Source organism: Acanthaster planci, linkage group LG17 (assembly GCF_054643075.1).
Source record: "Acanthaster planci isolate LZ-2023a linkage group LG17, COTS_SCS, whole genome shotgun sequence".
Taxonomy (NCBI): Eukaryota; Metazoa; Echinodermata; class Asteroidea; order Valvatida; family Acanthasteridae; genus Acanthaster; species Acanthaster planci.
This window is the reverse complement of record NC_141793.1, coordinates 7,000,235-7,024,591: the sequence shown is the minus strand read 5'-3', so window position 1 is coordinate 7,024,591 and position 24,357 is coordinate 7,000,235. Positions and strand designations below refer to the sequence as shown.

The window sequence follows — 24,357 nt, the reverse complement described above, 5'->3', positions numbered from 1 at the left end:
GAGCCGCTTAGGAAACGGAGTGCCCACTTGTGCGGCTTGGCCTTGCCCTCATTCCACAAGAGATCAGAGCTCATGCGAACAACACAGGCTTGATTTAGTCGCATCAGTCGGCTCCTGTGTACGACTGTCTAGCAGGAGGCACATCCCTTAAGGGACCCCCCCTCACTCACACCTAAGGCTTATATCCTCGCCGGAGCCACATATACCGGCAAAGTACCCATGCAGCAAGGCCTTGTCCCGTCCAACCACTTATCGAGAATCGCCCACTCAAGCAGTTACGCCATAATCCACCACAGCTGCTTAACTAAGGGAATGCCCACTTAAGGGCACAAAAAAACAAGGAAACAACACTCTTACCAACAAAAATGAAATCACACAAGGTAAAGGTTTATTCAGAAATGATGACTGGATGATTAAAGTCAACACACAACCGTGTAGCGAAAACAGAACTCAAAAAACTTGAAGATGTCTAAAAGACACGTCCGTTGCGATACGACACTGAGAAAAGGACAAACATGGCGGCAAGACCGCAATGCATAGTAGGAGGTCATAGGGCACCTCGGATGATAAAGTAAAGTGTGTACCTGAACCTAGTACAGTCGACTCTCGCTAATACAAGGGCCTTGGGACTTACTAAATTAGCTTGTATTATCCGGTCCTCGTCTTATGCATCTTAACCACTTCCTGCCGGGGACTCCGGAATCGGAGACGTATGGTTTATATGCATGGCCAGGGTCTCCGAACTCGGACAAAGGAAACAGGGCCCTGTAATAAAAGACCGTACTCCGAACAAAAGCCCAGGCTGCTGGACATTACCGACATATTTCACTCTCAAAAGTGATGATAATCCAGCCTTGTTTTGAAACCGTATACCAGGGTTTGGGGCATTAAGAGCAAGCGGATTACCACTGGGGACCAAAACGCTCCACCACCGCAGCGATGAGCAACACAGTACCGCTGCACGCTAATCTGGCCTCTGTTGAAAAGAGGTCAGCAGTGCATTGAGCCAGGTTCGTGAACAAAAGAAAGTTATATAACACCGCACAATCGTGGCTCCATTTACAAGGCTGCAGCCCTGGCTGAAATACTCGGGCGTCAAGGAAGGTCACCTGTCAACTTTGAGTAGTGCCTAAAGATTACTTGGAGCGGCTATAAATGACCATTAAATGAAATGATGAATTTTTGAAGGATTTTGAAAACGGAAAAAATGATAGTCATGCCGGCCCAGCATCATCAACATTGAAAAATGCCCCGGCATGAAGTGGTTAAAGCTCGACGTATGTATCACCAATCGGCCATAGGTAAAGCGTACATGTGTACAAGTATGCATAACTTTTTGTTTAAAGGCACATGGTATCGTTTTGTTACATGAATCTCATATTTTAAATAGTTTATTTATGAAAGTGAGATACAGCTTAATGAGTAATGACTTGTAATAAACAATAATTTTAAATGTAAGAACGGAGGAAGCAGAATTTCCACCAGTCATGTCGATTTGGAGTGACACGTTCCCGGCCCCGCATGCCATGATGAGATGCACGCACTTAATGTAAGTACATTAACATTTTAGTTGGTAATCAACACCAGAGCTGCGCTTGTTGCAGATAAAAATGGAAGGAAACCAGCTGTTGGTGGTGTGGACAGCAGAGGGCGAATATGGGATTTTACTTGGGAAAGGTGTGTGGGTTTGGTGAAAAATTATTAGTGAGGGATAAACTTTTTTCTTCCAAACTTGTGGTTATTTTCTTAAACATTTTTGGACTGAAAACAACGGTTTAATCACGATTTTCCTAAATTGAGAATTTACAGAAATGTCAAAATTGGAAGGGGGGATATTTTCATGTTACGGTGGGGACTGGTGAGCGGTTAATGATTTTTAAGACAGAGGGCAGGCATTTTTTTAGGCCAGGTGTTTGGTTACAGAACACAATTTTTATTAGTTTCCTGGGGGACTTTGGTCTTGAGGAATTTTTGTGGGGGGTGGGTGGGAGAATCAAACAAAAGATTTCTTTTGTTTTCCACTGTCCTAAATACTGTAGCACTTTTGGTGGCACTCACTCACTTTTCCCTCATAGGAACATGCACAATTCAGTCAGGGCTGGCAAATATGCTCGTCTAAATTGGAGTCTCGTCTTACCCAAGCTCGTATTACCGAGAGTTGACTGTATATAGTCTGTTTGATTTATAGAAGTGGCGAAATTTGGTTGTTGAAACCGTGTACAAAACCTATGGAGCTAGTTAAATATTCAAAATTCTGTAAAAATTAGCTGATGACATCATCACGACATCATGCTTCACAGCAGAGCTTTGCTAACGAGTCTTTGTTTGGTGCAACTTTGATGAAGATACGAATTTGCAATGGGACTAAAGTGCCGTGCAGAAAAACCCTGTACAAAATGAACAGGGTTTTGGCAGAAGGACAAGGAGAAGAAGACGAGTGCTTTCTGCCTGTTTGCAACATGCAGAGGGCTTTTCCGCTTTTGTTTTGACTAAAAAACTATTGAAATATCTTCACTATATCAATTGACGACTTGATAGTAAAGACACAAAGTTGTTAAACAAAAAATAACTTTTTTTAAATGAAGGGTCCAAATTTACCCTATCACTTGACGTAAACAGCAAGAAGAAGGGTTGCACAAACTGGTAGACTAATATCTGGTCAGAAACTAACACCCTTGAAAGCAAGTTCATATCTATCACCAATTTGAATGATAAACCACTTCCAGTTTCAACTGGAACCAAGGGTCACATGACTTTACATACATGTACACGAGATGAAATGAATAATTCAATTTCACTACCACTTTAGTGCAAACGCCAAATCAGGGGAAGTCACAGTTGATTTTATATGGATTTTAATGATCAAAATTTAACAATCTTTAACTAACTGTAGTTGGACACCTGATGACACTGTTACCTTTCCATGATTTTCTTAGATAAGTTTCAGCGGACTTCAAGTGTACCTGGAATGGCAACCCCGGTTCCTAGTAACAAGACTATAAATCGAACTCCTTTGACAAAAATGAGTCCCACACTTATGAGTTTCTTTCTCGACGCTTAATTTCAATTCAATATTTACAAGTACAGAGTGTGTCTAATCTACAATATTTTACACTATTCTTGTCTACACAATACAATTCTTCACTTAAATTTGACTTTTTTGGGATATTTTGAAAATGCCGACTACAAAATTACCAGAAACAATTTGTCATAAAAAACAGGCTGGAGTCATAAAATAAATTAAGTCACAAACATAATGAAGCTACAGCTGTTCATGGCTGTGAAAGGCTCCGGCTGCACGAAGAAAGTGAGTCGGTGTTCCAGGTCAGGTAGCTGTGATTTCCTGTAACCTTCAACTCTTGTCTTCCCAGTACATGTAGTCTCGAGTTGAATTGAGTAGAGCCACAGGCAAGGGTCTCAGCGCTTCTTGCACTGATCAGCCATCTGTATACATAAGAAATAATTTATGCAAAACCAATCGAGTTTTTCCAAAATTATGTACACGGTTTTGCGTCTCAAACAAATTACTTGCCACCTTTCTTGGGGCTTATCTTAATCAGATCATTCACTCTAAAATAATTATAATTATCTTCAAGAATATGCTCCTCTAGATTTCTCGGAATGAAACCAACAAGTCAACATTGCACAATTATGTTCACTCTTCTTGGTTCACTCAAAATTACATTGATCTGACTTGGTACTTTCTACAAGTCCTTAAAATCGGCTTCATGTAGGATCATTCTCAAAAATTTGCTTTACGCAAAGGATTAGTCTCCATTTCAAGCAAAATCGTGCATAAAATAACCTTAAAGTTGAACACTTACGGTTATCTCTTAAGATCTGTGCTTAGGGGAGCTGGAGGCAGATTGTTGCTGGCCCAAGACGATTAGGTATGAGTTTGGCCTGAATTTGCCAAAACTCCCTTATTGATCGGGACAGATTTCCAGTCAAAAGGACCAGGACTGAATTTCTCCCGTCCGCAGTAGATCATATACAATCAAGCTAACGCTGTTGAATTCAGGTTCAGTGCTTGATCTCCGCTGCCATAATCTCTCAGACCTCCCGCTTCACCCTCTCTCAAGTAATCCAAAATAACGACTGACTCACACTCTCTCGAATCTCTAACATAGCCTTACACAACACAATGGGTCTGCGACATGGCATGTTTTCTTATGGACATACGGCAGTGCATTAGACAATATGTCTGGGCGCGTTCTGAACAATAACCATGGTTGAAGATAAAACAACTTTAATAAGACCGGTAGGGGTTTCTGGTGAACACACACACCTAGAATGTGTGTGGCTGCAGGAAGTGTACGCGGGAAAAGATAACCGCTGATTGGACAAAAAGTTTTGGAAGGGTCAATGTTCCAAGTGGTGTGTGTACACGGGTTTATTACATAAAAAGATGCACAGGTAAAAATTCTGATGTAACAGACACCATCATGACATCATTATTTGAGGACCCGTCTCAGCCTTAAGGTCCTTCTTTAGTCTGAGTTGGATTGAAGATAGCAAATTGCCCAAAGATCTTTTGAAATTCTACAAGGTCAATGGGGGAACAAATTATTCAAATTTAATAATGAAACAAAAGATGACATCATCGTAATGTCTGTGAAACTCCTCCCCCACATATGTGTGGGTTGGGTCTCCTAGTGATACTTACCCCTGTCCAGCCTACATATGCAAATTTCCCATGTGCCTATTACAATTCGCTGAAAAGACTCATGCTCCCCCGACCCACCAAAATGCAATGCAGTCCCACCGCCATGTTCATCCTTCTTTTCGAAGCGGAGAAGTTCCCCGGAGCCAAAGTGGGGAAGGATGGGCGGGAGCGGCTGGACAGGGGTAAGTATCACTAGCAGACCCGACCCACACTTATGTGGGGGAGGAGTCTCCTGCGTTAACATACCCCTGTCCAGCCTACATATGCAGAGTAGCACCGTATCCTGAGGAGGGTCGGCGACGGGAGAGTAATTACAAGAAAACATAGGTGGGCGCTACTCAAGCAAACACTCACAATACTAGAGCAAAGAAATAGCATTCATGATCAGGAATTCTTTGTTCGGTGAGGGACAGTGCTGCATGCTGTCCCAATCACTGAGCGTAGGGTTGCTGCGCCTTGAGTCGTCTCACTCTGCAGGACATCCTTCAGGTAGCACTTGGTGAAGGTGGAAGGAGATTTCCAACAAGCCGCCTGGCAAATGTCCGCCAAGGAGACATCTCTGAAGAACGACCAGGACGTAAGAGGCGGCCCAAACATCATGGGGTCTGATGTGAGATCGAGTCATCTTGTCATGTCGAGTCGGCCAGTCTTGATTCGCAAAGATGGCCGAGACTGTCCAATGAGCTATGGTTTCCTTTGCCGCTGAATGAAAGCATTTTGTGGTTGTGATGAAAAGTCTGGAACCAGTCTCACGGCAACGTTTGGTCATTGCGAGATACCATTTGAGGGTATGAACCGGACACCATCTCTTGTCGGGGCTATCTGCCGAAAGAGAGGTTATGTCAGGGATGAAAATGTCCGGAGGCCGGAAGACAGGTGTCTGGTTCTTTGTCAGGAATTTTGTTGGCCGGGATAAGACAAACTCCATACGGCTCCCAGCGTATGTGACCTTCAGCAGTTGACAGGGCATACAGTTCACAGCTGTGTCTGGAGGTAACGAATGCCAGGAGGAATGCCAGCTAAGATGGAGATCAGATGCATTGGACATAAGTTTGAAGGGGGGAACGGCGAGAACATCCTTCGCCCAAGCTCGTGGGTGTGGAAACCTGGTGCAAAATGTAGAAAGATGGGTATTGTCGGCCGATGCAAAGAAGTCGACGAGGGGGCACTCAATCTCTGCGAAGATTTGGGTGACCACGGTCGGATGTAGAGTCCACTCTGTAGGGTGGACAGCGCCCGAGAGAGAGCGTCTGCTATGTTGTTGGACATTCCCGGTATGTGAACGGCCTGGAAAGTGATCGATCGCCCACATGAAGATCTGCCATGTAAGGATGCATAGCTGGGGGGAGCGAGTACCGCCTTGGTGGTTTATGTATGCTACCACTGTGGAGTTGTCACTCTGGATTCGAACTGAGAGACCCACTAAGTGCCGCTGGAAGTGACGAAGGACGTTGAATACTGCCTGAAGTTCCGGCAGGTTGATGTGAAGGGTGGCGCTTGAAGAAGCACGTTCATGTTCTGTCAGCGCCGCATCCAATGACGGGAGCCCCAGAACATGGATCATGTCGCGTTGAAGGAGGCGGAGGCGGCCGTCTGATTGAGTCAGACCAGTCATTGAGTCGATGTCATCATCCTCAGAAGAGCAGGGTTGAAGGCCAAGTTTGGAGGGAGGAAGATTGCCTTGGGTCGAGGCTATGTCCGGCACCTGAACTTGTTGGGGAGACAGATCTGGACGGACAGATGTCGCCCCGGACTCAGAAGGAGGCCCGTGAGTAGGAGGCGGAACGGCTGACAGAGGATATAGATCAGGCGCCGTCGCCGCTGGCTGAGGCTGAGAGTCTATTTTACAGGCAAGCGACAAGAAGGTCTCCAAAAGAGACTGGAGAGTTGCCATCTATGGAAGTGGATCCGGCTGGGAATGGCGTCTCTTTTTTGCCTTGGACGAGGAAGAAGCCGAGGAAGATGACTTGGTCTTGCCCTTCTTGGATTTCATCGAAGCGGGGGACTGGAGGCCAGCACAGGCGGAGGAAGGGCCGGTCAAGGATCCCCCGAAAGGTCGGTCGTCTCTTGCAAAGAATATCCGAGATCAAGATCAGTAGGCTCATGACCGGAATCCACCGGTGGGTTGGAGCTGCGGATGAGCTGTGGCGGACTTAAACCCCAGCGACATAACAGTCCAGAAAGGGCACCATCGTCCGAGGCAATTGGAGGCTGGAGAGCATGCAGTGTTGTAGGCTCACCCGTGACTGAAGCGGCGGAGCGTGGCGATCCTGCTGTGGAGCCCGCTGTCCGCCTGGAGGGAGTTGACAGGCCCGATTTCTGAGCGGATGTCACGCGGTGAGCAGGGGCCGGTGAAAGATCCGGGGCAGACGGCGGTCCGTCGCCCTGCAGGCCCCACTGAGCCATTGGTTGGTAGGGCCGTCCTGGAATGCGGTAGGTAGAAATGCCCGGAACTCACAGCATAAAAGGAAGGGACGGCTCATTACTCCCAATGATAGTGATCAAAGGCATTGATGTGGAAAATCTGCTCAACCCGATCAATAGGTATAGCCTCAAGGCCCGCCACCTCGGGCCCCCGGACTGCTTGGCCACTCCGCGGTGGCCGGCCGCGGTGCCAGAAGTGGGCATAGAAGACGACGGCAGAAGACCAACAGGCTTGGCTTGGTGGTGGGTAGGTGAATGGTAGTCATCAGTGATCAAGGGCTATATTACGGAACCGCACCCTAAGCCTGATCAATCCTGGTAGTGGTCATCAGAGATCAAAGGCTTCGCGTTACTCCGGTCCGCCTGGTCTATAGAGGCTGTTTTGATCTAAGAGTCGCAGTACTTCGGTTCTCTTTAGTCAAGGGGGGTATCGATCAGGTTTTGCAGTACTCCGGTCCACCTGATTGTGTCAATCCAGGCTCGGGATCCCTCAGCACCGGCCTACTCAGGTCTTTCCTCGTTACTGCACCACAGGGGAGCGGGGCGGCTCACTAAGGCCCGCTCTGTGGCCAGACCCGAACTGCGTTGGGCCGTTATTGTTCAAACGCACGCACCACATAGTGAGCAAAGGGCCCTCCAACCCTTTAACGGCCATACCCACATCCCACATCATGGTAGGTCACAACCTGACCTATATATGACACACAGAAAAAAAAGGGGGGCAGAAAAGAACCACAAGAAAACATAGCATGCAAGAAACAAAATAAGAAAATAAGAACTCTTACCAATAGACAAGAAAACACTAATTATTTCATAACAGGAATCAAGTCAATTCGATAGCACAAAAGGTATGGAAATCGAGAATTCAAAAAGTCATAAAAGACACATCCGTAAACTATAGGCACTGAGAAAAGAAGGACGAACATGGCGGCGGGACCACATTGCATCGTGGTGGGTCAGGGGGCAGCATGCATATGATCAATTCTTTTCAGCGAATTGCGATAGGCACATGGGAAATTTGCATACGTAGGCTTCCTATCGTGTAACGTTGATGAAAACACATCACTGGCAAGCAACCCAAATGCCCCTTGAAATGTGCATACAAAATGAATGGGGGAAATGAATCTTCAAAATTATATACAGGCGACTCTCGTTAATACGAGGGCCTTGGGACTTTCTAAATTAGCTCGTATTATCCGGACCTCGTCTTACACGAAAGCTGCTGTCCCGCTTGTCGCATGTGTAACCGATCAACAGCATCATGTACAACTTCTTGTACATACATGTAGGCCTATATGTACTTTGTATGCAAGTACGCGTGGTTTGGAATTTAATTTCAAAACAGTTTATGTTTATGAAAGTGAGAAGTAACTGTACTTTTTATGAATAAAGACTTGAAATAAATAATAACATAATACAAAAACAGAGAAACCTGTCAAGTCGAGTTGCAGGATGCATGGTTGGAGTGATGCCGTTTTACATCCCCAGCACGCCGCGATGAGATCGTCATACAACGCACGCACATAGGTACATTAACATTTTTGGTGGTAACCAGCATCAGTGCTGCACTTGTTGCACAAAAAGGGCAGGAACCAGTTATTGGTGATGTGGATCGGCCAGTAGAGGACTTCACTTGGTGAGTGAAACCACGGCGCTTTACTGCTGTACACAATCAATTACGGAAGCACCTTTCCGAATTCAATGGATTGACTGATTGACAAGTTGCCTTCAAAAACCCTTGTGCTAATTGGACGGATAACAATACATTGCACGCAGCTGGGGCCCCCAAAATGCTCGTCTTAAACGGAATCTCGTAACACGCGAGCTCGTATTATGGATTTTTTTCCTCAGAGGAACTTGAATAATTCAGTCTGGACCGGCAAATATACTCGTCTTAACCGGAGTCTCGTCTTACCCGAGCTTGTATTACCGAGAGTCAACTGTAATAAATCCCACAATGACGTTATCATGACGTAATGTTTGGCAGCAAATCTTTGCCACAGCTTCTTTGTGTAACCTACAGGATATTTGCAAAGTCCAAAACCAGATGGGGACATGTACTTCAGGAGATAAAGGGCTTTACAGAATGCATGTTCCATGTCACATGACTTTTCACGCGATGACTTCTTCATCACATGAGGTCAACTGATGTCTTTAATACTTCCCTTCCTAGATATCTAGAAGGTTTTAGCCAAGTTGGACATGAATTTCAGGTGATACAAGGCTTTGCAGTTTGCACTCAAAACGTATGTAGTCAGTCACATCGCTAATACTGCCCCAGGCTGGCAATTGAAAAAAAGATGTACAAAACCTATAAGGAAAATAAAATATTTAAAAATCAATGGAAAAAACCGAGGCGACGTCATCATGATGTCATAAACTTTGTGCAACTTTTGCATCAGGGTCTTTAGTCTTTGTCTGTAGATGGCTAAATTACCAAAATGGTGCCTTGAAAACGTGTACAAAGTCAATGTGCTGAAAACCCCTGTGCAGAAAACTGCACATTTAAATTCAAGTCACGTGATTTGTGATTGAACTGTAAATTTTTCATGAAATATTACTTGATATTCTTATACTTGAGTTTATTTGTAATTGAACAAAAACGAAATTTTAGTTTGATTTCTCTTTTGTTCTGGTCATAATTCTTGGTCGAAGTTGGACTACTCACTCATTAAGATCGACAATAGTGTGTAGTAAAAAACGTGTCCAAATCCTATGGAGAAAAACTACAGCTTTAATCTCATGGCACGTGACGTGGCACGATTATGTCCTGGGACCCTCCCTTCTGGTGAATTAAGACAGTAGACAAAAAAGGAATCAGTCTGATTAACCAGAATGTGAAGACTGGTTGTTGAAAAACATGTACAAAACCAACAGGGAAGAATAAAGCATTCAAAATTCACTAAAAAAATTACAAGGTTACGTCATCATGATGTCATGCTTCCAGACACATCTCAGCTGGACTGAGAGTGTGTAAATGGTATATAGTCTGTTTGATTTATAAAAAGTGCCAGAATTTGCTTGTTGAAACCTTGTTCAAAACCTATGGAGCTAATTAAATATTCAAAATTCGATTAAAAAAATCAGCTGATGACGTCATCATTACATCATGCTTCACGGCACATCTTTGCTTGATGCAACTTTGATGAAGATACGAACCTGCAAAGGGACTAAAGTGCGCGCAGAAAAACCCTGTTCAAAATGAACAGGGTTTTGGCAGAAGAACAAGGAGGAGAAGAAGAAACTAGAGCTCATCTGTCTGTTGGCCAACAGAACAGAGGGCTTTTTCGCATTTCTTTGTTAATTTGAACAACCAATCTACTGAGCAAACCCGATGTCATAATTATTTCATCATGACCATTTGGGTCCAAGGTTTCAACCCAATCAGGAATGCACTACAGGAAATAATTTGTTTTAAATAAAATGTAATTTGACTCCTCATTTGATGTCATCATCACATCAGGTAAATTTTTGTCTAGAACACTTCCTTTCCTTGATATCTGCTCAAATCGATGGGATGTGTACTCCAGGAGATATACATGTAGGGCTTTAAACAGTGCACTTTAATGTCGCGTGACTCATTTGATGATGATATTGTCATCACCTGAGGTCAATCTCCATTAATAAACCTTCCCTTCCTAACTATATGTACATGTATCTGCAAGGTGTCAACCCAATCAGATATGTACAATACAAAATACAATACAAAACATTATTGTTATCACGGAAAAAGCACAGATTAGAGATTTTAAACATTTTTCCCTTTTGGCATTCCATACAATGTGATCTGCTCTCTGCACCATGTGCTTGGCATTTTGCCAGGTCCTGAGTATATGCCCTACGCACTGTGCGCAGCCTGCCATACGTTGGAGGCAGATATTGCGCATCCACGCACACAGCAGCCAATGCACAGTATGCGAAACGGATTTTCCATTTCACAAATATTATAAGGGATTTTCGTCATTGGTGCTTCATCTGTGTGAAGAAGTATACCATGCATTTCATGCAGTTGACTTCAATGTTTTAGCTATCATCTGACGAACAATTCACGCTTAAATCTGTTACGGTTGATTTTTAACCAAATTTTAAATTCGAAGAATAAAAGACCTTTTTATCATAAATTCCGATTTGGTGACATCATCAGTCCCAAATTTCACACATGTTAATTGGGTGAATATGAAGATTTACAATAATTTTTTGGTGATTTGGATAAATTTTGCCAGAGACATCTAATCAAAATTCATTTTTTCAGAATTTTTAATCTGTCGCTCAGTAGATGATTTGAAGAATACTATACCCCCAGTGACTGACATCGTTGAAAGCTTCGGATTTCGACCGGAAGGGTCATGTGATTTCACCCACACGAGATAAAATGAAGACCCAATTTTAACTTGGCATGTGCCCCAAACAGAATGTTGCTGGAAGCAACGGTTGATTTTATATGGATTTTAAAACAATTAACGTAATATTTCAATATTAAAAATTTAATAATAAATCACTTGATGACGTCATCATGACGTCATGTTTCGAGGACCGTCTATGCATAAGGGTCCTTCCTTGGTACAAGTTTGATGAAGATCCAAAGTTGCAAAAGCAGTTAAGTTGTGTACAAAAAAAATGCACAAAGTGAATGAAGAAAAAAAAAGAATAGAAGTAATGCCTTTTTCGCAAAATTGGGAAAAAAACCACAAAGAAACCCTCGATGAAAAGAATGCCTTTTTTCCAAACTGCGGAAAAGCCAAGGAAGATGAGATGTATGTTGTGTTTGTTGGTAGACTCTTGGCTTGATAAAAACTAAAGTTGGAACAGCGCAAATCAAATAGTTGTCGTTAAGTCACGGTTGATTTATTTTTTGTAGATCTATGAAGATTTAGCATGAATTACGCACTAACTTGATACCTGATGACATTATCATGACGTCATTCTTTTGTTACATTTTTGGTGTCCGATGCTTTGCTTTGTCAACCTTGACGATGCAAGATACCAAGTTTCAAAAAAGCTTTCAAAACGTGTCCGAAACACATGGAGAAAACTGAAATATTAATAAATTGGGTGATAGTGTCATAATTATGTCATTCAGTACATTTTTGGTATCCCCAGGCTTTGCTTTGTTCAACTTTGATGAAGATGCAAGATTGCCAAGTAGCAAAAACGGCCATCAAAAACATGTACAAAAAATTTGGGGAAAATTTGCACATTCAAAATTCTATAATGAATTGTGAGATTTATTTGGCATTCATCTTCAGGTGGTAGTCTAGCAATGTGTCGGGTTTGAAGGGAATCAGCCAAAGCTGAAACATCATTATATATATATGAGGTCAATTTTTGTAAATAACACTTCCCTTTGACAGAATTATACACAAAATGTCGAATTTCATCAAGTGAGGGCCCACTACACTTTTTTTGATAATACACTACACACAAATTTAACTGACAAGAGACGGCAGAAACTTTATTTCTTGATTTCCGCATCACAAGTTAATTACAACTTTTGGAGGGCATTCCGACAGGCAGGCGTGCCAACGGATAGACCAAACCTTTTTATTCTCTTCTGTTCTTTTAACAATATTTACGTCAAAGATACTAATCAAGTTGATGACAATTATTGACAGTAAACTCCAGGTTGCCTCTATTACAATTAACTCCTTGCCGACGGGAATTTCTTCCCGAAAGCCGACTCCAAGAATTCCAGCCTCGAAGGCCACCTGCCAAACCGCAAATTCTCGGTTTGTGGCCCTGCGTGCTCTGCACACTTTGAATTACATGGTGAAAAGGCTGATGTTCGGTTGCATGCGGCTCTACTCACCCTTCAACATTCCAGTTGCCTCTTTTCAAAGTGGGGACTATTGTGAAGCTGGTGATTATGATGCAAATTTGATCTTTTCATTTCTGGGCTACGCACAACGACAAATTACCATATATACAAGAGCCAGGGTCTGCCTTCTTTCACCGTGTTCACTCGAGCATGGGCTGAGAATAACAGCTGAAAAGCGGGCTGAGAATCTCAATTTTTACGGCGTGTCTAGCCACCTCCTTGTGCGAAGGGATTAAGTTGTACAGCAAAAACTGTGCTAGGATCTAACTAAAGGATAACAACTTCCTCACTGACATTTGTAGGATGAAAAAAACCTTTTCAGGGAAAAAACTTGTAAATGTATTGATAAGTGGCAACTTCCTATGAATAAATTTGACAATTTTAATTAGCGACAAGTTTTTTAATAAACAATATGTCGTGCCGGGTGCCAGTGGGTAATGCAGATGACGAATTCCAGTCCAGACTACACTTTCATAGAGACTTATCACAGTACATCACTCTGCTTATCACTCGCGGAGTGATATGCCACAATCAAGAACTCAATTTCGTTCTAATTAGCCACTCATTACATTTCTTGATCATTCCATGTCACAAGTTGGTTACAACTTTGGGAGGGCATACCGACAGGCAGGCATGTAAAGAACGGGATGAATGACTGACTAAAACATTTAATTTTGGTACTTTGATTATATATACCGCATTTAATTTGCTTATTTTTGACTCACTGTGGGCTTTAAAGTCCTAAGGATTGTGAAACTTCAGTTTCCCTTGTAAGGCCTCTATGATGTATATATTTTTGGCTGTTTCAGACACCAAACGCCCATGTTTCTTGATTAATCTGTCAGGGATTCCTTTCTTGATGGCCTGAGTTGCACCGCAAGAGTGAAGGCTATAAATGTACTGTAAATTGCCACATCAACTACTGTATCTTTGATGGCTTCAAGAAACAGCTCTTTCATACAAGTATAAGAAATTGGTTTATCCTCCAATTTAAGACTGAATCAATTTTTGTTCTTAGAGACTGAACGGAATATGAACTACTGTGAATTGGTGGGTAGTTTACGTAAGTTTAGGTATTTTTCTAAAATACCAACCGGGCAAGCAGCCCCGCCTGTTTTCCTGGTAACAGCCCATGTTCTTTGTCTGTGTTCATCTGTTTTTCTTTTCTCTATAAATATAGAAGCATGGGTTTCGAAAATTACAATGTCGGAGTAACTTAAGTTTTGTAACTCATTAAATCTGAGAACGGCAGCATACCCAACCTTGATATTTGCCAGATTTGCTGTTCCTAGAGGGCATTTCTTGCAAATCATTTTTATCATGTCTGGCATTATAGGTTCCTTTCTTTTTGGACCTTTGCCAAGTGTTCTTTTGGCTTCTTCGAGGACCAACTTGGGAAGTGAGTGTTCTGTTGGTGATGGCAATGATGCCACACGATGCAGCCAGGCGATACTGTAAAATGCAGCGATAACTGGAGCTTGAGTGTTACAAGTCCGCATGACACTCAGTAGATAAAGGGTGATGTGCAGTAAAGCAGCCGGAAGCGGACGCACAAATAGTGCTCTTGCTTCAGCCCATCTTTTCCACCTCAGGAAGCCATAGATATATTGAGACGCAGTAGTACCTGCTCTGTCTTGCAGAACCACGTTTGGCAGTTTTTCGTAGAGTTCCTTCAGCAAAGGATCTTCTATTTCCACCATATCTCGCCATGAACTCTGTGAAAAAATTCGTATTAAAGTATCACTCCCTTTTTTTAATTACAGCCACACTCATTATCTTAAGCTTCTCAGTTTCTTTTATGTATGTATATGTGCATATAATTGCATAACACACAATTTTAATGATCTGCAGGCTCTGCATCCGTACTCTTCTTTATTCTCTGTCCTTAATAAAAATGTGCAATTCATTCATTTGGTATTCTTAAGGCCTTCCATTCTGATAATTGTATATAGCATAATGCTTATTCTAAGCAACTGAAAAAATTGTGCATACCACACAACCCAAGTATTCTTACGGCTCTCCAGCCTGATTTTGGACGATATCAACACTCTTTCATTCCAACTATTCTCAAGGCTCTTCAGCCTAACTCTACATAGTTTTCAACCCTATTTCTTTCCAAGTATTCTCAAGGCTCTTCAGCCTACCTAAATCAAACAGAATCCCAGCTCCACAGCTCTGAGCAAGCCTTTTGCAATTACTGAATCCAAATTAGGCTTTTTTGACGGGGGAGGGGTTGTCATGAAAATCATTTATTGAACAAATGACATACGCAGTGCCATCATGCAGATATATAGAAAATTCTCAGTGAAAACCTTCCGACCACTTTGCCCACACAGAAAAGAATCATGTGATGCTGGGAATGTTCGAAAACCAAGTACCTGCGGAATAAAAGCACCACATTCTGAACTAATGAGAAAAGGCCAAAAAGGTGCAGAAACCAATTTAGGAAAGATCAACGTGTCCATTGCTTTGCAATGCCTCAAGTGTATGATGGTCTTGGCGATGAGAGAGATTAGGGGTACTAACCAGTTATTTTCTCCTGCCCAACCAGGCATCTACATTATCAGAACCACGGTTCCAGAATCTCGAGTTGAAATGCACAAACTTACCATGTGATTGTCGGCAAATCTGTCTGTGCTATGATGTCCCCAAAGTAGATCAAAAAGGTTAAAAATAGCATCTGAAACTGCCCAATCATCGTGATCGATAATATGACTAATATGACAAATCTGCTCTTTAATTTTGAGAGCATGGAATCCATTCCATTTTCAAACCAATTCCATGTTTAACACCTGTTTTGTAAATGACATGGGCTATTTCTTGAAGATCTGGTTTATCACTACCAACTTGGATAATTTTTTCGACATTCTGGCTATATGTAAAACATTTAACAATGCTACCTGCAAGAACTGGTACGAAGCTTTCCAGAACTATCTGAACTGCTTTTAGTTCTCTCCATGTGCTACTTTTGCATTTTTCCTCTGGGTTCCAAGCCCCATGTGCAACACCTCATTCCCACGTATTTCCACTGTATAGCCTGCTCCAAGAACTTGGACAAATATACAGTGTAAATGTGTACATGTATTCAGTGGCATCACACCCTTTGGATCTCACTAAATGGGGAGTACGTAGGTAATGTTAAAGTGGGGGACTGGGCACATGGATGTTGATGAAGGAACCATTTTTGATGGCAGTAGATGGATGTACCCCACACACACACACACCAATCCTTACACAGCTATACTTGTGGGGTATTTCCTTTGTTCTCATGTACAAAACACTCACACAACACGCAAAAAAATTCAAATCACTCCAATTTAAACCAAATGTACTTTACTGGGTTGAAATTTCAACCGTATGTCCCTTATATAAAACACTTCAATTTGCGACGGATTTTTACCCATCAAAAATTTCCACTTTTTGAGTTATTGCCAATCAATCAGACAGACAGACTGACCAAATCTTACCGTTTTTGCCGGATTCATCGCAGGAGTCTTCACTGCTGTCACTGCTGTCCCCTTCACTGGTGAAGCCTTCCAGAGTAAACCCCAAAAATTGAAATCAATAAGTTAAAGCACACATAAAGGTACAGGTGTCTGGCAGTCTCTGCTTGATGTTGGGAATGTTGGGGGGGGGAGGTGGCCAGCAAAAATGGAACATTAATTTGGGAGTTCTTGAGGCATGATACATTTATTGGGGTGATTTTTGGTCCCTTTCTTTCTTTGTACTGGTCGGTTCTTCCTGGGGGGGTGTGAATAAGAAGAGAGGTAATGTTTCCGGCAGAGTATGATGCCCTATAAAGTGGGAGTCTGGGTTGGGTTGACTTGGTTCTAAGTCAAGCGTTGGGAAGACAGAACAAGGGAAACATGGTTTGAGAACAAGGTGCCCTTACCTCCAGTTACATGCAGATCGTCCATGGATTTGCCCTGCTGGGAAGGCAGGTTGCCCCTCTCCAAACTCAGGAAAAGTCTGGACAGTTTGGTGACCCGCTGTACAGTATCTGGCAACTGGTAGTATTCGCGATGTACCCGCAGATCGTGGCACATGAAATTGGCAAGAGTTTCAAGCTGATGTTCCTTTAATGCAAGAATTTGCAAAGCAGTTGCTACATGTTTACGGAGTTTGGTGGACCGGATGCTGGATGCATTGTCAAGGCCAGCCTTATCTGCACATGCCCTTAAACAGTCACTCCCTTGTCTGTGGCCTCTCCCGCCATAACAACATCGTGCGAACAAGAAGTTGTTGGCAACAAGGGCATTCAACCATGCTACCGCCTCATTGCTTAGGAGCACGGGAACAGTTCTGCCTCTCTTGCCGACTATTTCAACAACACGGAACATCTTGCACAGCTGGCGTTCTAAATCACTCAACAGGCATTCCCCCTCCAGTTTGGTGGTGCTGTGCTTGTGGAAATCTTCAAGTTTCATCTTTGAAACCTTCCCCTGCCTTCTTTGGTTGAACATGATGAGGTGACTGACCTCATTCAATTTCTGCCAAACTGGTATGATTTGTCTGCCCCGAGCAACCTGGAGGAGTTGAAATTCCCGTTTGCCAGCTTCATGAAGGAACGACGACAGGTGGACTACATGGGCATTTGTCGGGAGTTCTGTGTGCGTGTGTGGACACAAGGTCTCGCCAGTTCAATTCACACAACTGCAGAAACTCTTCTGCACGTTCTGCTTTGTGTTTTTGGCTGGACTCTAGGGCACTTCCTTTCAAGACGAGTGCACACCTCTTGACAGAATAACCAATCTTCAGCGCGGAACAGCGTCCAACTGTTTGTCTTCCCTGAAGCCACCAATATCGTGCATGGCCTTCACAATATCAGAAAGCTGGTGTGGATGGACAAATGATTCAAGTGATGCATTTGGTTGCTGGGTGTTCTTTCGGAGTTGTATGACGAGTCGACCCAATTCACGTACTGTTACGGATGTAGCCATGCTGATCTACATCGTGCCCTAGTTTCATGTATTCACGCTTGGCTAATTCAACAATCAACGTGTCATTCTTGACTACCGAAGCCACATCATCTCTCTTCATTGGACTAAGAACCTGGTGTAACTGGAACAACATGCCAACAGGAGGAGGTTTCAACAAATCACTCTTGTGAGCGATCCGTCCACCCACACGAGCCCTCTTACCGGTGATGTCAGTGTATGGAGGGGGTGCTGGCTTCAAAGGGCACACGTGTCATCACAAATCGGTACGCACATAATGGCCGTAACAATATACGCATGGTCCATATGCATGGGGAGATACCTTACGATTTGGCCTGTACCCAACAACGAGCACACCACGACCTTCACGAAGAAACTGACAATTGTGCCTGTGATTACCTATATTGCGAATTTTCAACAGAAGTTTCTTATGCACACTAGCATTGGGATCACAGGCGATCTCAACGACTTCTCTTTCTTCCTTGTGACATGACTGGAGATGACAGGGAAGCTTGGCCTGGGGTACATCGCAGTAAAAGCAGAAGTGTTTCTTGTCCCATTTCCTGCAGCCAACCTCATTACTGGTTTGCATTACGGTCACACCACAGTTCTCCTGGACGTCTGATGTGTCATCACTTGGAGCAATAGATGTAGTAGACCTACTGCTGGAACCGGTGGAAGACTCGGCCATACTGTCCAAACGTCTCCACTTACGGTTGATGGGCCAGCTGGCAAGAAAACAAATTGAACATTATTTTCATTAAACTACCTGTCTTCTTTTAATTTGGTATGGACTGGTGGTGGTGGTGGGGGGGGGAAACAGGTATCCGGGCTCCAAAGAGCCACATCCATCAACCCCCCCAAAAAAAACATTTTAAACACAATTAGGCCTAGAACCACAACATGCTGACAACAGAAAAGTCTTTACTTGTGGCTGGAAAAATGTGCTGCAGGAACCTATTCAACTGGATTATGTGATTGAGCTTTTCGGACTGCATACGTATACCTATTCCATTTACTCTAACAGCGGTATAAGATCTACATGTACATTAGCCTATCGACAACATCGGGGGGGGGGGTGATAGCAGCCATACTTTAACCACGTTTTAACTAGTAGCATGGTATTAGCCAGCACTGGGGCCATGTATTTAATGATGTAGTAAACCGTACCGAGATAGGGTCTGGTCATGCTCAACATTCTACTTCAAATTAAATCGTTTTTACTCACCATATTTTCCACTTGAAGAAACCTACATCTCAGAACGGCTACATGAGTCCACAGGCGATGGCAAGGTGATGCTATGATGCTTTTGGACAGTTTGGAGGCTTTTATATTTGTTGGGGTTATGCGTCCACTGCACTTGATGACGTTTATTGTGCTCAGCAATCCGGATCGGACAGGGTAGCAAGAGAGCTAGAGAGGGCACTATTCCATCCAGGGATGCACCGAAACTGTCCACTTGCGTGTAAAATGCCTACACTGAATGCTAATGTCAGTTATGTTTCCTCAAACACCATTGTGCAGAGCTACATGTACAAAACACATACAATGCAGACAAAAACTTGAAATTCAGAATGTTAATTGCCTACTAGTTCCAGCACTTCATCCAGCTTCCAAAACCCAGCTGCTCGCCCCACTATCATCATGACCATCTGCTTGGTGGGTGCACAAGCTTCATGGAGCAATGGTGCTCACCATCATTGCAATGCTGCATTCGGTGTCAACTCCTTTTACAATTTCCAGCTCCAGTGCATGAATTTGGTTTTAGTTCAGCTTTTGTGGATAACCTTGAAATCCTCTGATCAAGCAAAGTACGATAACCACTCAATTCATGCAATTTCAGGCCTGGGATGTCCCGAGATGTCCAAAGAAAAAACACAGATCCTTGTATTGTTGACGTGACCATGAAAAGTAGATGTGCTGTGGACGATAACTGTGTTGAGTACTGCTTTGGTTGCCCCGACATAAAATCTCAGATTTAATAATTTCCACAGATATTTTACATGATTTTGCACACCTTATAGGCCAATTATGTAGAAATCATGTCGAAAATCATGTCAAATATCGAAAACTGTACTTAGCAACTACGCTAAGGTCAGCATAGGTCGATCGCAAAGGTTAGCTGGTAGATCGTGCATGGACATATTGCTTTGTATAAACTGTATACATGTACATGTACAAAGTCAATGGGTTTGAAAATGTGTACAAAGTCAATGGGACAAATTGAATCTTCAAAATTACACAATAACTCATTTCATAACATCTAAGTGACGTCATTCTTCTAAGACCTTCTATGCTGTACGGTCTTTGCTTGGCCCAAGTTTCATTTTGTGGAGTTGCCAAAGTCTATGTTATACCGGCAGTTGAAAAACATGTACAAAACACATGGGGAAAAATTAAACATTCGAAATTCTACAATAAATCAGGTGAGGACATCACAATGACGTCATGATTTGGCATACATCTCCAGGTAGTACTCTGACAATGTGTCGGGTTTAAAGGAAATCAGAAAAGAGCAAGGACGAAAAGTCTTGTGTAGAAACTTTAAAATACAGAAAAAGCGGTTATTGTTAAAAGTTGGATTTTTCCTTTTTCATGATGTTACTGTTTCACTTTTTTCGAATCGAGATTAATGACCTATTAAGCAAATCTCTCTTAATCCTTATAACACCAAACTGTGTACTTAAGAGAAGTTCTTTGTGCCGAAAAACTGCTCTCCTGACAAGGGTCATGTTTTGACCAAATAAAATCACCCTAACCCCTATTCCCCAACCAGGTGCATTGACATGTATAAATGCGTATTACACAATCACACATTTTTTGCCCTCTTAATCCAATTTTTTTTTAAAAACCACTGCAAACTGCCTGTAACATTGCTCATTGTTAGAATTGTGGCAAAAGAAAGGCAATTTGAGGTTTTTTGTTCCTGTCTGTGGAAAGGTGTCTTATACTTCACAAACACAGAACGAAAACAATAGCCCTTTTGGCCAGTGAACGAAACAGCAAAAAAAAAACCTTGATGAAAAGAATGCCTATTCCGCAACTTGCGGAGAGGCCCCCTCCCCAAAAAAAATGAAAAAGAATGTCTTCTTTGCAAAATTGCAAAAAAGCCCCCCAAAAAAGAACAAAAACAATGCCTTTTACGGAAAGTTTCTACAATGCAAAAAAAAGAACAAAACAAATGCCTTTCACAAATTATGAAAAGCAAAAAAATCAATAAAAAGAATTCATGCCTTTTTTCATAAAATGCGAAAATGAAAAAATCTCAACAAAAAATGCCTTTTTTGAAAAATGCAAAAAAAGCCAGAAAAATCAGAACAAAAAGAAAGCCTTTTTTGCCAACTTGCAAAAAAAAAATTTTAAGGAAAGCAATAGCTGCTTCGGCGTACTGCCGTACCAGTATGAGACTTGTTGTTCAGTTCAGAGTGTTATAAAGCAGAAACCGGTATTTTTAGCATGCTTGTAACATGAACAATGTAATCAGAGCAAATACTGAATTCTCTTCGACCTAAATCAAACAACCAATTTAATCATCACTCAAGGCTTTTGACAGTATGTAAAAATATGCACAACAAACCGTATCAAAGACAGTATCATACACAGCTTACATACACATGTGTACATGTATATGTATAGGTACACGTACCTTGTCAAGATAATTTGAAGACTGTACATACATATACATGTAGTTTACTATTTCCAGTAGCGTTAGTAATGCTAATGCACTGGGAAATTCATGTTAGACCACATAAGTATACATGTGCATGTGGTTTGGGGGCAGGAATTAAAGACTGTGCTCACCAGAAACATGTACCTACACCAACCCTACTAGCCTGAGGCACCATATGGCCAGGGTGGTGCACAAACCCAAAACCTGGAGAGAAGATTGTGACCCAATTCATGCTACTTGACAACTTGGCAAGCACACAAAAATCATGGCAAGGATGTCAACGGATGTGCCTACATGTACATCTGCGTCCATTCAGGAATTAATTTTAAGGGCTTACATGTACATGTAATCAATGCAGCAGACTCTGATTTGTACTGGTATATCAGTTACAGGTACATAAAAACATAATGAGTGTCTCCAAATTAAGAAATTTTACCCGGTGACATAGAAAAATACAGATTTTACTTTGCGACAGTATTCCTTCAAATCTACTAAGAGCCGCCACTCAATATTTGTAAACTGGTAAATCTCTTCTAACATCATTCTGTAGGGAATACACTTATAGCCCAAAGGGGACATCCAGGTTGGTGTGTACATGTACCTTCAAGCTACTGAAGACTACTAACATGACTGAAACACCTCGATCACCCACAGATTTGGCATCCTGATAGGTCGAGGGCTAGTCACTTGCAGATGTTCACTTACAGTGTAGTTGCTACAGTATCTTGCTTTTCAGGGAAAAAAGCACCATTCCGTACAACCAAAGAACTATATATGACCACCAGTATTGTGTACGAATGCATGTCCGTATTGCACGTACATGTATTCTTGTTAGTGTTGAAGCTATGAGCTGGGTCAAAACATTTCTCAAAGAGGTACATGTAGTTTGGAAAGGTGTTGGTAAATTTGAGTAAATTTCTTGTTCAAGTAGAGTACCAGACCTACCAGTACGTTTGTTTTTTTCACTGTTTTGATCAAATTAATTAGTTATTATTTCAATCCATTAGAGTATGTAGGAGAGGTATCTTAAAAACAAATACTGACTGCTTTATATTGTGTGTTGGAAAACCTGCCTTCCTCGATGATCCACGGACTCTCTTTTCCCTAAGCTTCACCTTGGGGAAATACATGTAGAATGCTTCATATGGATCACGTTTACTACTCCACTTGAAGTGGTAAATATTGGTATACAATACATACACGTACATGTAGCAACTCCAGCTCTATGTTCATGACATCATGAAATTCACGTTTTAAACACAAATTTTCCGATGTCATGATCATCAGGGCTGAAGTCATTCAACCTACTTTCATTAAGGGTACACAAGCATAAATTTAATTAAATGTAATGTACCTTTACTGAAGATACATTTAGCAGCCAGTAACCATTTATGGCATGTACATAAACGTGTATACAGGTACCACCTCATAGTAGAGCTGTGGTCACGATGACAGAAAAAGTGAAGACTGCATAAAGTTTACAGGGTAGGGTACCAATGCAGTTTGTGTTGCCAATATAATCTAGGGGCCAATCTACATGTATCCGTAATCCTTCTGCAGTGAAATTGGATAAGGGAGGGACTGGGTGCAAGACCTGAGCACAACAGCACCCTTGTTCTGCCTTATCTGGCTTTTTTCAGCTCCAACAAAAGGTGTGACCTACCTGACCTCAGGGTATCAGGTACCTGAATATATGTAGTTACCATTATCAGGCAGGTCCTCATGTAATGCCTGGATACTAGGGTTGAGTTGGCAATAATTCTGACAGCTTGACAATCACTAGGGTACATGTACATACTGTACAGGTATGTACCGGTACAATGTAGCATTGGTATGTGAAAAATACTGAATACTATGAAAAATTTTTTTTAAAAGTTTGGGTACGTGTAATACAACTACGCACAGATGGGTGGTCACTTCTGCTAAATATATCCAAAGTAAAACTAAATCAAACAGTTACACACATTTCCGTCTTTACAATGTACACTGTATAGGCCCCTACACTTCCATCTACAAATGTATCTAGATCATTTTAATTTCTGATAGCATCAAATTAATATTGAAAGTATCTTTTGAAATAATTTCTAAACATGTGAAGGGTGAAGGTATGCTTTAAGAGGTTTCATTAGAAAGGGCAATTAAATGGAAATTCAAACATGTCAATGCTTGATTTGAAGGTCTGCATATTTAGTGGTTTTTCTGGCTTTGAAAACAATCAAATTGTTTATGTGTAAGAAAGTTTGACTGCTTGACAGCAGAAACTTTTTGGGTTTCAATTAGTGTTTTCTCTCTATTTTCTTTACTAATTTCTTCAAATTTTTACCTTAAAAACTGCTGTCAAACAAAAAACTTACCTACCCGTACTACATGCATATTTGAAATTAAATCAGTCCACCCACAAAAAGCTAGTGGACCAGGTGGAATTTGCAGAAGAGTACTAAAATTACGTGCACATCAACTTATTACACCATACTGATAACTAATTCCAGATGTCTGTTGTTCAGCAATGTATTCCTCATGCTGAAAAGTTAATTGCGGTCATTACATCCCAAGCTAAAAAGCCGCGCCCCTCTGAGGATGACTTCCAGTCAGTTCCATTGACATCAATGGTCATGAAACATCTTGAAAGAATTGTCTTGCATAGCCTTATTCAGCCTATCCAAGAATGAACTGACACCTATTCGCATACCACCAGAAGTCATTTCAAAATGTATTTTGCGTCGGGGAGATGTCAATTTATAACGGGTTTTGCCCTTACCCAACGTATGTATAAATAAATAAAAAATAGTTTGTAGTACCCGCTGCTACATCTGACTCGGACCGGCCAGCCAAACACGGCAAGCT

General features: G+C 42.0%; 1 protein-coding gene across 10 annotated transcripts; it reads right to left on the bottom strand.

Moving 5' to 3' along the window:
• Positions 1-353: 353 nt before the first annotated feature.
• Positions 354-23,919, bottom strand: LOC147796315 (uncharacterized). Of its 10 annotated transcripts, XM_087148314.1 has the most exons (6): positions 22,868-23,919; positions 19,071-19,688; positions 16,798-18,570; positions 16,373-16,438; positions 15,806-15,954; positions 12,516-14,620 (listed from the first exon to the last, which is right to left on the bottom strand). In XM_087148314.1, exons 3-5 carry the CDS (start codon positions 17,366-17,368, stop codon positions 15,851-15,853), a joined length of 741 nt encoding a protein of 246 aa, XP_087004440.1. In that variant the 5' UTR covers positions 17,369-18,570; positions 19,071-19,688; positions 22,868-23,919; the 3' UTR covers positions 12,516-14,620; positions 15,806-15,850. The 10 variants fall into 10 exon arrangements, with proteins under 10 accessions (XP_087004441.1, XP_087004434.1, XP_087004432.1 ...); XM_087148315.1 differs by lacking the exons at positions 12,516-14,620; positions 15,806-15,954 and adding an exon at positions 354-3,444 and having other exon boundaries at positions 22,868-23,910; XM_087148313.1 differs by having other exon boundaries at positions 12,516-15,954; positions 22,868-23,916.
• Between the last annotated feature and the right edge of the window lie 438 nt (positions 23,920-24,357).